Consider the following 10,439-nt stretch of genomic DNA (forward strand, 5'->3'; position numbering starts at 1 on the left):
GATCATAAATTATTGAATGAACAGATCCAGTCAACAAGACAAAAGATCCAAAATAACTCAATGCAAAAAATTTCCAGTCAAAACAACTTCTCATCTCGTTTTGTTAATCTCCTGCAGATATTTAATAAAACGACATCCATTTAAATGCACTTCTTCCGAAAAAATCAAAACTTTCTGGGTGGCATCTGCTTTTATTTCACACAAAAATTGAGAGAAGAATTGATAATAATGTGAATGTTGTAGCGATTGAGGAACGATTTAATTTCAATAATCCTGATGTTTATATCATGCAGAAAGTATTATTTGCATTCAAATTCAGCAATCAACACTATATTATGGGAATATTTTTCTCTATCTTGAATTTTTAATGAGGAATCAAAAATATTTAAATTTCTTTAAAATAATAGTTTAGTGTCATGACATGATGCAATAAATAAGATTTTTTATAGGCTACTGAACATCTGATTTACATTTTTATGTGGTTGTGAACAAGGTTTTATGCAGAAAGAGCATGACTGACCACATCCTCAAAAGTTTCAATGAAACACTTCATGAACAATATTGGTGTTTGGTATGTTGTGTAAAATGTAAATTGCATTAATAGCTGCATGATTATGTTGAATATTGTGAGAACTGCGCATTAAAATTTTTGAAGTTCAATGTTTGAACTTTGTTTAAATTTTGAACTTGCGCTACTTTTTAAATCGTAAATATCCGTTAATTTTTGACATTAATTAAATATTGATCAAAGTAGGCATATTCCACGTCATTAGTCAATATTGACTGGTAATAATCTCTGTAAGCATATAAATCAAGATTCTAAGCAAACAATAGCACGAAATCTAAGACATTTGATACAATTTGCTATTTGATCCAATATGATGCAACAATTGTTATTGATCTCACAAGATGAGTATCATATTTTTGGGAAATATTAATATTCTGTCGGATATCCGTTCCAAATGTGTAAGAAACACAAGTAATTCAAACAAGATTGATCAATAAAAACTTAAAATTTATTTTATACAGGCAAGAATTTTTGGTAAGCAATAAAATTAAATTAATCTAGTTCTTAACAAGTTATGAGACCAAACAAAAATAAAGTTACATATGTTAAATGCAACTACTAAGCCATGTCCATAAATTTTTCCTCCTTTTCACTTCCTGTTTAAACACTCCCAGATCTTTTGAAGACGATTCGATCAAGCATGAAATTAAAAAATGTAAAACTGTCAGCAAATTGTAATTTAAAGACATTAAAAATGCGGTCGACTTACTTTTTATATTGTTCTTAACAATATTGTAATCAGCTGGTTTAATCAGTCTTTGTACGGAATTGTCAAATGCTAAGGATACAATCCTCCTAAATAAATTCGATACTTCCTTATCATCTCTCGAGGATGTTGAAAAATATTCAGCATCAATTTCCTGTGCGATAAAACTTGCGTGTGATTCGAGACCTTCTAAGGCCTTCTTTGGCAATAGATCACTTTTAGTTCCAACGAGAAATCTTATGGGATCACATTTGTCATTAACACTTAATGCTTCTCGCATCCATTTCGTTGCATTGATAAGTGAGGCGGGTTTTGTTAAATCGAAAACAGCTACAATTACTGTAGGAATAGAAAGAATAAAGATTCCGAAGGTGATCATCATGTCTATTATTTAGAATGTATTTACATTCAGGGGTCCTTGATTTGAATAATTATGTAATTGTGAAAAAATTGGATTTAAGTTCAAAAATCTCCGTTAGAAAAAAATTCAAAAATTTCCGTTACAAAATAATTGAACTTATTAAAGTCAAGTAAAATTGATTCAAGTAGAATGTATTGAAATCAAGAACCCCCAATAATGAACTTACCATTAACATTTTTATAGTACGGCTTATTGAGAATCTTATAATTTTCCTCGCCAGATAAATCCCAAATTCCAACATTATATCCAACATCGAGAATTTCAAAGTAAGATGATTTGTAATCAGCATCGCGTGTGGCTTTATAGCAATGATCAAAAGTAGATGAAGTGAATCGATTTATTAATGACGTCTTTCCTGTTTCGCAATCTCCTATGCAAACGATATTACATTGATCCAAAAACAACGATAAATCTGTTTTCTGACATACGATCTTTGTTTTGTGATTAAAATCAATAATTTTATTGTACGGCGAAGAAAGTGTATAAGGCTGAGGCATTTTACAAATTTGATTCTGCTGATCATCGCGCTGTAATTTTAACAACTTTCCGAATGATGTTATTTTTGTTGTTTTAGAATTGTTATCAAATTGTGTATATTTGTTATTCATTTTTAGACTGACTGCTTAATTTATTCACTTTATGGCACAGACACTGTTTTTGTTTAAATATAAATCCACAAGTTGTGCAACCGTTATGTTAATCATATAAATATAGAATTCACAGCAAAACACCTTCGACACATGAGAACCAACCGTCTACGTTAACGTTTCAATAACAAATGTTCTGAGGGTTCGTAGTAAGTAAGTAAATATATCAGCTGAACAGGAAATTGATAGTTTTTTTTTCACTCTATTTTAATATTTCACGTACAAAATATGTAAGTGTATTGAGCATTATTTTAAGGGGAACTTTTTAATTCTTCTTATTCCCTTTTCACCATATCCTTCGCGGACCCATGTGTGCAGCCAATGTGCCAATGTGTGCTTGTTGTACAAAAGGATACATCAATGCAGATGTTTTTGAGAGCTCTTTTTATGTCTTCTTCTTTTATGTTTTGGTACCATTATTACAATCTCTCTTTTCATTAATTTTCCTTCTCCTATTTATTTTTATTTTTGTGTTCCTTTAAGTTGTCGAGTGTCATAAAGAATTATTCGATAACAATATTCCCGTTCATTATTTTTTACGTCCAATTTTGTTCTCTTAAAATGTGTTTGATGATCATCTGTATGATTTAGTAAGCTCTCCCACCAATTTAGGATTGTTAATGTACAAAGTCAATGCACATTTATGGTTAAGGCGCATTTAAAAGGTGTCTCTAAAGATTTGTCTAAAAGCATTGATTAACGGTTTTTGAAAATTTAATATTTTAACGGTCATTTAATATTTGGAATGAACCGAAATGAGTTGAACTTTTAGGATTACTGAACAGTTTTAGTATAAATTGTAAATATTTAAAGTCCGATTATTGAAAAATTAAGGAACATCAGTAAAAAGATATTAAAGCATCTGCTAGGACAAAATGAAGCTCAAAATTTTCTCATCACTTATAAAGTATTGTGAAAATCAAGCCTGCTGAGGCTGTTGATCTGATCTGTTTGAAATAATAATGAATTTCAATTCGATTTACACTCTACAGATGGTGGTTATCTTGGAGAAAAAAGAAGGGCATGTGCCAAAAGGTTCGATTAATATTTATTTAAGTTCATTTTTCATATTTGTCTTTCTTCTGAAATTCTCAAATAACTCGATACTAGAATATGTAAACATATTCACATTTATCTTATGGACATAAATTTACGTTGACTGAAACTTTATTTACATACATATAAACTCCCTATCTACCTAGTTAAAAGTCAAATGATTTATTTATATTATTCATTTATTTTTTTCGTTTTTTTATTTTTTTTTTATAAGAAATAATCAAATGAAATTGGATCCAGAGGAAAGTTTATCGTGTCCAGGTTGATTTTTTAATGATATTAAATTCAAACGCAATAGAAAGATTCACTCATAATTTTGAATATTACACACTAAACTGTATTTTTTTTTGTTTGTAAATTATAAATAGGAAGGAATAAGCTACATTATGATAGTCCTTAAAATCAAATCTTATGTTGTATAGGAATTTTATACTTTATCTCTTATCTTCGTAGTCTACTTCATATATAATTTCCTTCGATTTTTCATCATATCTTCTTTACTTTTTTGTATTGTGATTTTTTTTGTGGATATACATTGATTCAGGTCGTACTCCAATCTTCACAGATTATGTATCACTTTTCCATAACTTTATAGTTTTGTCGTTCTCCAATGCCGCTGATGCAATAATATTCTCTGTCGGATGACATGCAGTACATAAAACAGTATCCGTGTGTCCTTGAAGACGTTGTACAATTTCTTTGCTTTGTAAGTTCCAAATATAAACCATATTATCTTCACTTCCCGAAACGATCCACTAATGAAAGAAACTTTTGTTAAATATCTTATAAGAAGTTTATATCATTAAGTTACTTACTTTTCCACCAGTTACAGAGAAATTTGCGAAAATACAGTATCGTTCATTTTTATGTCCAGTATATGTTTTCAGACATTTTCCCTTTGAGTAATCCCATAATTTTAATGTATTATCGAGTGTTGCTGCCAAAATATACTTTCCATTTGGCGAAAATTTGACAAATGAAACTGGAGGATTGTCATCATCAATAAGTGTTTTTAAGCACTGTCCACTCGCTGTATCCCAAATACGACATAATCCATCATAACTTGAAGATACAATTAGAGATCCATCGCGATTGAAATGAACTGCCGAAACTGGATCAGAATGAGCCGGTAATGTTTTTAAACATTTTCCTATAATTAAAATCATTAATTAGTTACTGTATTTCACAATATTTACACAAATAATTTACCAGTTCTAACATCCCATATTCTGACAGACTCGTCAAAACTTCCAGATACAATCAGATTACTTTGTGGATTAAAATTACAGCAGAATACATAATTGCTATGACCTTTTAATGTTTTTAGACATTTGCCGCTGCTTAATTCCCAAATTTTAAGAGTTTTGTCATCGCTTGCGGTTACTAATAAACGACTATCACTGCTCCATGCAACGTCACTAATTCCTAATTTGTGACCGGCTATGGTCTTTTCAAATTTTCCATCATAAGCTCCCCAGATTTTAATTAATTTATCGGCGGCTAAAATAAAAAACAAAACATTGAAAGGTTATGTTGAAGGAGGGAAGTTCCTCTTATGCTTAAAAAAGTAAATACTTACAAGAACTTGCAAGCCATTCTCCATTTGGACTGAACTTGACCGCTGAGACTGCTTTTGTATGGCCGGCTAATGTAAATTTTAATGTATAATTTGGTTTCTACAAGAAATATTAGAGGATATCCAGTTAATATTAGAAAAATAACAATAAACTGTATATAATCTTACCAAAGACGCAGATTGTCTATTTGATGATTGTTGCTGTTGTTGAGGCTGTGGATTTTGTGCTGGTGGTGGAATCTGTTGCATCGGTGGTCCCTGATGCATAGGATGTGGGGGCATTTGACTTGGATGTGGCATCATCATCTTGAATTAGTAATTTTATTTTTTCTCCTTTCTTGAAAATTTATTTCAATTTTTGTTCGACTAAAATAATGATTTTATGATGTGAAATTGATAAATATCAATTCACAATAACATATTAATTGATCTTATCGATAGAAACTAGTTAAAAAACTGCTGAAAATGCAATTATTTGTTGGAGAAAAATATTTTTAAAACTTTTGTTTATATGAACGCTTTTCAACTTTCGTCAACTTCTGAACTAACTTTTTCTTTGTTCTGCTTATTACCTTCACTTTGTCTAGTCGACTGACGTCTATTTATTTTTGATTTTGGGAAAAATGTAATGCAATTTAGAATTTATCAATTTGATAAATTTTGTTCGTTGTGTTTCAGAAACTTACAAATTTCAAAAACACTGGTAAAGATTTCAAATTTAAATTTAAAATTACCGTTAAATTTTTATAGAGTTACTTTTAGCAGATTTAGCTAAATTAACTTTGCACAAACCATTTTCAAGTTAACAACTGACCAAAAAACACTTAAAGAAGATAAATGCGTTTAGGAGCCAAATCTTGATATGCTAAAATTACTTTTAACGAAACGTCGAGTGCGTTCAAAAAAAAATTTAATATTATTAAAAAGTCAAGGCATTCTTAAATGTTTATTAACCGGCATAAACTTGTTGACATGATTTTCATTTCGATTAATACGTTAATTAACTTGATAATGGATTAACATTAAATCGATCAAATTCAAGTATCATTCAACGGTTTAGAGAAATTTGAATTTTGGACATTCCGTTCAATAACAACTTGTGACAAGTCAATAGAAATTCTAGTTTGAGTTGAAAATAAGAGTGAGTGTAAAATTAATTTTTTATTAAAAATGCCTCTTCAACCAGCTCAGCAGGTTCGTTTACTACCGAGAAATGTTAAGTCATTATTTATGTTATTATTGCACATTAAATAACATCGCGTACTGTCGTATTTACTGTGAAATTTCACAATTTGTTTTCATGCGTTTTTTTCTTTATTAAAATTTTCATTAATCATATTTTATTTACTAATTGTTTACTGTATCTCGTTCAATCGATAGAATGCAATTGAGCCAATGCAAGTTGATGTTCAGCCGGAAGATAATGAGAATAATGAGGAAGAATATATATCGGTAGAAGATCCGACGTTGGATTTAGAGAGTTACGCAAATTCATACACAGGATTAGCAAAACTATATCGTTTAATATTTATTGCGGATCATTGTCCAACATTGCGCTTAGAAGCCATCAAAATGGCCATTAATTATGTTATGGCAACGACATATAATGTCAATATGTATCAGATGCTTCACAAAAAGCTTGCAGACTTAAATTCGTCTGCTCAACAATCAGCCACAGCCGCATTACCGGATATAGCGTCTCAGTCAGGAAATTCATTAGATATACCTCCTTATGACTCAGTATGGGTTGAACAAAAGACAAAGAAAGCAGCACTTAAGTTAGAAAAGCTCGACAATGATCTGAAAAATTCAAAATCAAATTCAATTAAGGAGAGTATTCGAAGAGGACACGACGATTTAGGTGATCATTATTTGAGCTGTGGTGAATTATCAAATGCATTAAAATGTTATTCAAGAGCTAGAGATTACTGTACAAGCGGACGTCATGTTGTTAATATGTGTCTCAACGTTATCAAAGTTTCAATTTATCTGCAAAATTGGACGCACGTACTAAGTTATGTCTCGAAAGCAGAATGTACTCCTGAATTTTCAGAGACTCAAAATCGAGATCAAAATCAAGCAACATTAACGCGTCTCAAATGTGCTGCTGGATTGGCTGAATTAGCTACAAGAAAGTATAAATTAGCTGCAAAGCACTTTATTCAGGCAAATTTTGATCATTGTGACTTTCCCGATATGATTTCATGTAATAACATAGCCATTTATGGTGGATTATGTGCATTGGCTACATTCGATCGTCAGGAATTACAAAAGAATGTAATTTCAAGTGCATCATTTAAATTATTCTTGGAACTCGAGCCACAAGTTCGAGACATAGTGTTTAAATTTTATGAATCCAAATATGCTCAGTGCTTGAAACTTTTGGACGAAATGCGTGATAATCTTCTTCTCGACATATATCTTGCACCTCATGTGAATAAGCTCTATACGAAAATCAGAAATCGCGCTCTAATCCAATATTTTAGTCCTTATTTATCAGCCGACATGAGAAAAATGTCTGAAGCTTTCAATTGCTCTGTTGCTGCATTAGAAAATGAAATTATGCAACTCATTTTAGACGGTCAAATTCAAGCACGCATAGATTCTCACAATAAAATCCTCTATGCAAAGAATGCCGATCAGCGTAGTTCTACTTTTGAAAAGGCAATCAATGTCGGTAAGGAGTTCCAACGACGAACACGGATGCTCGTCCTACGAACTGCAATGCTTAAGAAGCAAATTCACGTAAGGGTGAGTCGTTTTTAATTTTTTTATTATGTTCATCTCACTTCAGCTCAGTTTAAATTTATTTCAGTTTGAATTTTAAATGACCTTTAAAATGTATTTTATTTAAGGCTCAGACTCGTGAGCGTCAAGAAGAAGTTTTAATGCCATCAGGATCTCGTTCTGATGCGCGAAATTAGCAACAACTGGCATCATCGTCATCATCATCAATCTATTCGCGTGTGATGCATTGGTTTTAAAGACGACAAAGGAACATCTTAAAAAATGTGTATAACACGCCGTCTATATATACATAAAATACGTTAGCTTAACACATCCTTCATCTCTTTGAAAGAAGTCTTTTTGTTATTGCTTTTTTTTTCAACAAATGATCCAATCAGAATGATAACAAACGATTCAAAATGTCTAGCCAAAAATGATTACTTTCCTTTTTATTATTCCTTTCTATTTTCTATTAGATTACAATATTTTTGGCAGAGATTGTTTAAAAACTGAAAGAAAAATTCAATGAATGAATAAATTTTTTGAAAGAATAACAAAGATTTTATTAATTTTTGTGTTTTTTTGTTGAGTAATGACAACTCAGTAATGAGATTTATTTTCAGAAATGAACGCTGAACTTACAATATTATGCTAGACTTCAAAAGAAAGGATGTGGGAAAGTAGCTGGATTTTAAATTATATACACAATGGCTCAATACATGCTGCTTATTCAATACCATAAAGTTTTAATGTTCTATCCATACTAGTTGATGCTAACCACTGAGCATGTTTGCCGAAACGAACTCCTGTGGACATAGCTGTATGATCATTAAAGACTTTCAGTTCTGTCCATTGCTTGCATAAGTAAATTCTGTAAAAAAAACATAAATATTTTAAATTATTTCACAAAACTAGAAAATAGCAATTGAATTTACCTGATGTCAGTTCCTGCAATGGCAAGATATGTACCACTTTGATCGAAACATAAATCTTTGACTTCGTAGCCGTCTTCAAGTTGGATAGTTTTGAAGTTTTTAAGCTTTCTTAAATCCCATAGTTTCACACAGCTATCATTTGCAGCAGCAGTCGCAAGATAATAACCATTCTCAGAGAATGAAATTGAACTAATTTCTCCTACATGACCAGGGAAGTTTGCGACATTACTTTGTTCTTTTAAATCCCAAATACGGACTTGAGCATCATCTGTTCCAGTTCCGAAAATTAATCCGTCAGGATGAAATTGGGCAGCAGTCAATCCACGATCGGCTGTGTCTTGAATTTTTGTTAATAATCGTCCAGTTCTGATATCAGAGAAACTCCAATATTTATCCTGTGACGTTGAAAGCACATAATCACCTGTTGGATGTAAGGATAATCCAGTAACTGGACCATCATGACATCTCAATAAAATTGTCGTTTGAGATCTAAAAAATTTCAAAAAGTTCATTTAATTCCAGTTCATTAAATTTAAATTTTTGAAAACCGTTAAAACTTACGTGGGAACATTCCAAACTCTAATTGTACAATCTGGTGAAGCAGTGATTACTGTATTATCATCAGGATGGTAAATGACTTTTGTGACTTTCTTGGTGTGTCCTTTCAAAATTGTTACAACTTGTTCAGTGTCTTTGTTGAATATTGTAGCATTTTTGTCATTTCCTCCCGTCAATATTTTACTGTTGTCATTACTGTTAATATCTAATGCTAAAATACCAGGAACACTCGCACTATGTAAACCAGGATGTGAAGCTAAATTCATAAATCCTCTCAATTTTTCTGCACTAACGAGTTCGTCTGGCACTGACTTTCCTTTCTTCTTTCTTTCTTGTGTCAAAATTGTTGCCTTATCTTGCAACTTTTGAATAACTTCTGCACTCATTCCAGCTTGTTCCATTGGCTGTGCTGCTGTGCCAGTTGCTTCTGTGGCTACGATTGGCTGTTGAACGACTGTCTGTTGGATTGTTGTAATACCGGCTTGTGGTTTTAATGTTGCCAAAGCTTCTCGAGCAGCCGTTACTTCCTTATTCAAACGTGCAATAACACGACATGCTGCATCATGTTGATATAAAGCATGAGATAACTCTTGTCTAGCCGTTTGTAACTGTTGTCTCTGTGTAAATGCATGAAGCATTAAAGCATCCCATTCATCCTGCATCATCTTTAAAATGGCTGGAATACTCGTTGCACTAGGCGGTTTTGGTTTTAAAACAGGCGGAGCTGAAACAGATTAGTTAAACTAATAAATAAAATATCACAGTAAGGAATAAATTTAATTAACAAACTTTTTATCTCGATTAATTCTTCGATAGTCATTTCTTTCCCTGAAATTGGATCTACCCCATTCTCTTGGATATATTTTTCAATTAATCTCTTCTCGAAAATAGCACCCGAAATCGGAGAAAGGACCGGAACCTCGGGAACTTCATTAGAAACTAGAAAAACATTAAAAAATATTAGTTTTGAAAAAGAAGCCTTTAAGGTTAAAAATATTTTCGTTAATATCCACTATTTCTCACTGGATTAAGGATATAACTAGTAGTGACTCTGATAAGTACTTACTTGCGCAGATTAATGACATTATTATTATTTCTCTTGGTCCTGTATTTCTCTTGAAAATTTAATTTATTTATAAATGATTAAAATTGTTTTGTTTGTTCAGCAACTTTTTTACAACTAAAATTTTACTGAACGCACTCGAAGTTAGCTTTGAAAAATTTGAATTTTTTCCGTTAAAATTA

The 10,439-nt window shown here is 31.5% G+C and overlaps 4 protein-coding genes across 6 annotated transcripts; 1 reads left to right on the forward strand and 3 right to left on the reverse strand.

The window, feature by feature from the left end:
- Positions 1 to 1,038: 1,038 nt before the first annotated feature.
- On the reverse strand, positions 1,039 to 2,455 carry RabX5 (RAS oncogene family member RabX5). The gene is made up of 3 exons (XM_070645853.1): positions 1,862 to 2,455; positions 1,278 to 1,613; positions 1,039 to 1,184 (listed from the first exon to the last, which is right to left on the reverse strand). Exons 1-3 carry the CDS (start codon positions 2,301 to 2,303, stop codon positions 1,114 to 1,116), a joined length of 849 nt encoding a protein of 282 aa, XP_070501954.1. The 5' UTR covers positions 2,304 to 2,455; the 3' UTR covers positions 1,039 to 1,113.
- Positions 2,456 to 3,559: 1,104 nt separating this feature from the next.
- On the reverse strand, positions 3,560 to 5,518 carry wds (WD repeat-containing protein wds). Its single transcript, XM_070645565.1, has 5 exons — positions 5,143 to 5,518; positions 4,978 to 5,074; positions 4,608 to 4,898; positions 4,214 to 4,548; positions 3,560 to 4,153 (listed from the first exon to the last, which is right to left on the reverse strand). Exons 1-5 carry the CDS (start codon positions 5,278 to 5,280, stop codon positions 3,965 to 3,967), a joined length of 1,050 nt encoding a protein of 349 aa, XP_070501666.1. The 5' UTR covers positions 5,281 to 5,518; the 3' UTR covers positions 3,560 to 3,964.
- Positions 5,519 to 6,064: 546 nt separating this feature from the next.
- Positions 6,065 to 8,259, forward strand: CSN1b (COP9 signalosome subunit 1b). 3 transcript variants are annotated; one of them, XM_070645627.1, is made up of 3 exons: positions 6,065 to 6,168; positions 6,355 to 7,725; positions 7,830 to 8,259. In XM_070645627.1, exons 1-3 carry the CDS (start codon positions 6,145 to 6,147, stop codon positions 7,896 to 7,898), a joined length of 1,464 nt encoding a protein of 487 aa, XP_070501728.1. In that variant the 5' UTR covers positions 6,065 to 6,144; the 3' UTR covers positions 7,899 to 8,259. The 3 variants fall into 3 exon arrangements, with proteins under 3 accessions (XP_070501728.1, XP_070501729.1, XP_070501727.1); XM_070645628.1 differs by having other exon boundaries at positions 6,096 to 6,189; positions 7,790 to 8,259; XM_070645626.1 differs by having other exon boundaries at positions 6,101 to 6,189.
- A 2-nt stretch (positions 8,260 to 8,261) lies between these two features.
- On the reverse strand, positions 8,262 to 10,368 carry Prp19 (pre-mRNA processing factor 19). Its single transcript, XM_070645625.1, has 5 exons — positions 10,261 to 10,368; positions 9,984 to 10,133; positions 9,198 to 9,918; positions 8,637 to 9,125; positions 8,262 to 8,572 (listed from the first exon to the last, which is right to left on the reverse strand). Exons 1-5 carry the CDS (start codon positions 10,277 to 10,279, stop codon positions 8,428 to 8,430), a joined length of 1,524 nt encoding a protein of 507 aa, XP_070501726.1. The 5' UTR covers positions 10,280 to 10,368; the 3' UTR covers positions 8,262 to 8,427.
- Between the last annotated feature and the right edge of the window lie 71 nt (positions 10,369 to 10,439).

Source organism: Chironomus tepperi, unplaced genomic scaffold (genome assembly GCF_022539635.2).
Source record: "Chironomus tepperi strain 1889 unplaced genomic scaffold, CSIRO-AGI_Ctep_v1 contig_354, whole genome shotgun sequence".
NCBI classification, from domain to species: Eukaryota; Metazoa; Arthropoda; class Insecta; order Diptera; family Chironomidae; genus Chironomus; species Chironomus tepperi.

Bases quoted from the DNA above. Each gene is read 5' to 3' on its own strand.
- RabX5 (XM_070645853.1), bottom strand. From the start codon at position 2,303: ATGAATAACAAATATACACAATTTGATAACAATTCTAAAACAACAAAA. The intron at 1,614-1,861 runs GTAAGTTCATTA...CTATTCCTACAG, and splicing joins GTACTATAAAAATGTTAATG to TAATTGTAGCTGTTTTCGAT. The intron at 1,185-1,277 runs GTAAGTCGACCG...CGTCTTCAAAAG, and splicing joins TGTTAAGAACAATATAAAAA to ATCTGGGAGTGTTTAAACAG.
- wds (XM_070645565.1), bottom strand. From the start codon at position 5,280: ATGATGATGCCACATCCAAGTCAAATGCCCCCACATCCTATGCATCAG. The intron at 5,075-5,142 runs GTAAGATTATAT...TATTTCTTGTAG, and splicing joins ATAGACAATCTGCGTCTTTG to AAACCAAATTATACATTAAA. The intron at 4,549-4,607 runs GTAAATTATTTG...TTTTAATTATAG, and splicing joins AATATGGGATGTTAGAACTG to GAAAATGTTTAAAAACATTA.
- CSN1b (XM_070645626.1), top strand. From the start codon at position 6,145: ATGCCTCTTCAACCAGCTCAGCAGGTTCGTTTACTACCGAGAAAT. The intron at 6,190-6,354 runs GTTAAGTCATTA...TTCAATCGATAG, and splicing joins TTCGTTTACTACCGAGAAAT to AATGCAATTGAGCCAATGCA. The intron at 7,726-7,829 runs GTGAGTCGTTTT...ATTTTATTTAAG, and splicing joins AGAAGCAAATTCACGTAAGG to GCTCAGACTCGTGAGCGTCA.
- Prp19 (XM_070645625.1), bottom strand. The intron at 9,126-9,197 runs GTAAGTTTTAAC...GAAATTTTTTAG, and splicing joins AGAGTTTGGAATGTTCCCAC to ATCTCAAACGACAATTTTAT. The intron at 8,573-8,636 runs GTAAATTCAATT...TTTTTTTTACAG, and splicing joins ATTGCAGGAACTGACATCAG to AATTTACTTATGCAAGCAAT.